Source organism: Zychaea mexicana (genome assembly GCF_025766255.1).
Source record: "Zychaea mexicana strain RSA 1403 chromosome Unknown BDB00scaffold_29, whole genome shotgun sequence".
Classification (NCBI taxonomy): Eukaryota; Fungi; Mucoromycota; class Mucoromycetes; order Mucorales; family Lichtheimiaceae; genus Zychaea; species Zychaea mexicana.
Genome location: NW_026516692.1, coordinates 401,410 through 402,828, shown reverse-complemented (window position 1 = coordinate 402,828; position 1,419 = coordinate 401,410). Strand labels below are relative to the sequence as shown.

The window sequence follows — 1,419 nt, the reverse complement described above, 5'->3', positions numbered from 1 at the left end:
ATGCGCTCTGCCAGCGTGCGAAGATCTTTTGAACCAGCTTCTTGAGGTGCGATATTTAAGCAAGCTTGACCTCCGCTCCGGCTATATGCAACTCCGGGTCAAGGACGAGGATAGACACAAGGCTGCTTTCTTGACGAGATATGAGCTTTACAGATACTTAGTAATGCCCTTCAGCCTATCATCGGCGCCACGCTGCAACATTCCAGCGTTTTATGCAAGAAGTGCTAGAACTCCTAGAACCAGTTTCTTCTAAGACGACGATTTATATTGATGATGTCCTTCTGCTCACCAAGACAGAGGAAGAGCATCTACAACTCTTGAATCAAGTCATTGGATTCTTTGTCAAGTGGAATCTGAAGATCAGATTGAAGAAATGCTATTTTCTGATGCAGGAAGTGCGCTTCTTAGGATTCTACGTTTTTGCTAATGGTACCCGCTCTGATGCCACCAAGGTTGCTGCTATACTGGAATGGCCAAGTCCACAAACAGTAAAGCAGCGGCAACGCTTTTTTGGTCTTTGCACCTTAAATTCCTTGGCAGCGATAGCAGCTCCCCTGTACAAGCAGACTGGCAGCAAAACAAGCAGTATGTACTAGGGAAGAACAGAAGAGCAAGCTTTTCAGCAATTCAAGGACAGATTGGCAATTTTACCCTATTTGGCATATCTAGATTCGAGCCAACCATACAAGATGCATACAGATACAAGCGATGTAGGCCTTGACGCTGTTCTGGTCCAAGGAGGATGGCCTGTTCTTCTTGTCTATCTTTATAGCTATGGTACAAGTCAGCTAGAAAGGTTGTTGTGTGTAGTTTCAAATAGTCCTAAAATAACCGCCTATTTTATTGTGTAAGTGGTCGAAGTGATAATGATGATAATAACATAATACACACCAATGCTACGGATTGACGGTTTATGATGCAGGGTGAACAAACGAAATACACAGGGGAGAGACGAGGAAAATGAAGGACGGAGAGATTCGTATAAATAGGGAATGGGGATGGGAGTACAGAAACGCAGGAACAGTAAATCAAGTCAGCGACTACTAATGCGAAATTTATAGCTAACACATCAAGGTCCTTAAAGCATCTCCAACGGTCGTTCTAAAATGGAACGCCGCTATCCTAGCAGGACCATAGAATTGGCATGGTTTTTCCAACGGTCGCGCTATTCTAAAACTGGCTATTGAATTTACTGCTCTGCTCTTTCTACTTCAACCACTCATTTCACAATGTCAAGCCAAAATATTCGCAACCTAAAACAAATGTTCGATGAAGACATCGAGGAAGAACGCCAACGTCAGCGCAGAGTTGAGCGTCTTCAGAGAATCTTTGCAGCTGATGACCAAGACGACGATCAAGTGAGAAAACCCAGAAAAGGCTCTGTTCCTGGTCATCTCGTCATTAACCGCGATCGCGTTG

The 1,419-nt window shown here is 44.1% G+C and overlaps 1 protein-coding gene across 1 annotated transcript; it reads left to right on the top strand.

Annotated features, from left to right (window-relative positions):
• Positions 1-293: 293 nt before the first annotated feature.
• On the top strand, positions 294-1,103 carry BDB00DRAFT_928399 (uncharacterized protein). Its single transcript, XM_053128923.1, has 2 exons — positions 294-585; positions 670-1,103. Exons 1-2 carry the CDS (start codon positions 387-389, stop codon positions 849-851), a joined length of 381 nt encoding a protein of 126 aa, XP_052980563.1. The 5' UTR covers positions 294-386; the 3' UTR covers positions 852-1,103.
• Positions 1,104-1,419: the final 316 nt, after the last annotated feature.

Bases quoted from the DNA above. Each gene is read 5' to 3' on its own strand.
- BDB00DRAFT_928399 (XM_053128923.1), top strand. From the start codon at position 387: ATGCAGGAAGTGCGCTTCTTAGGATTCTACGTTTTTGCTAATGGTACC. The intron at 586-669 runs GTATGTACTAGG...TGGCATATCTAG, and splicing joins GACTGGCAGCAAAACAAGCA to ATTCGAGCCAACCATACAAG.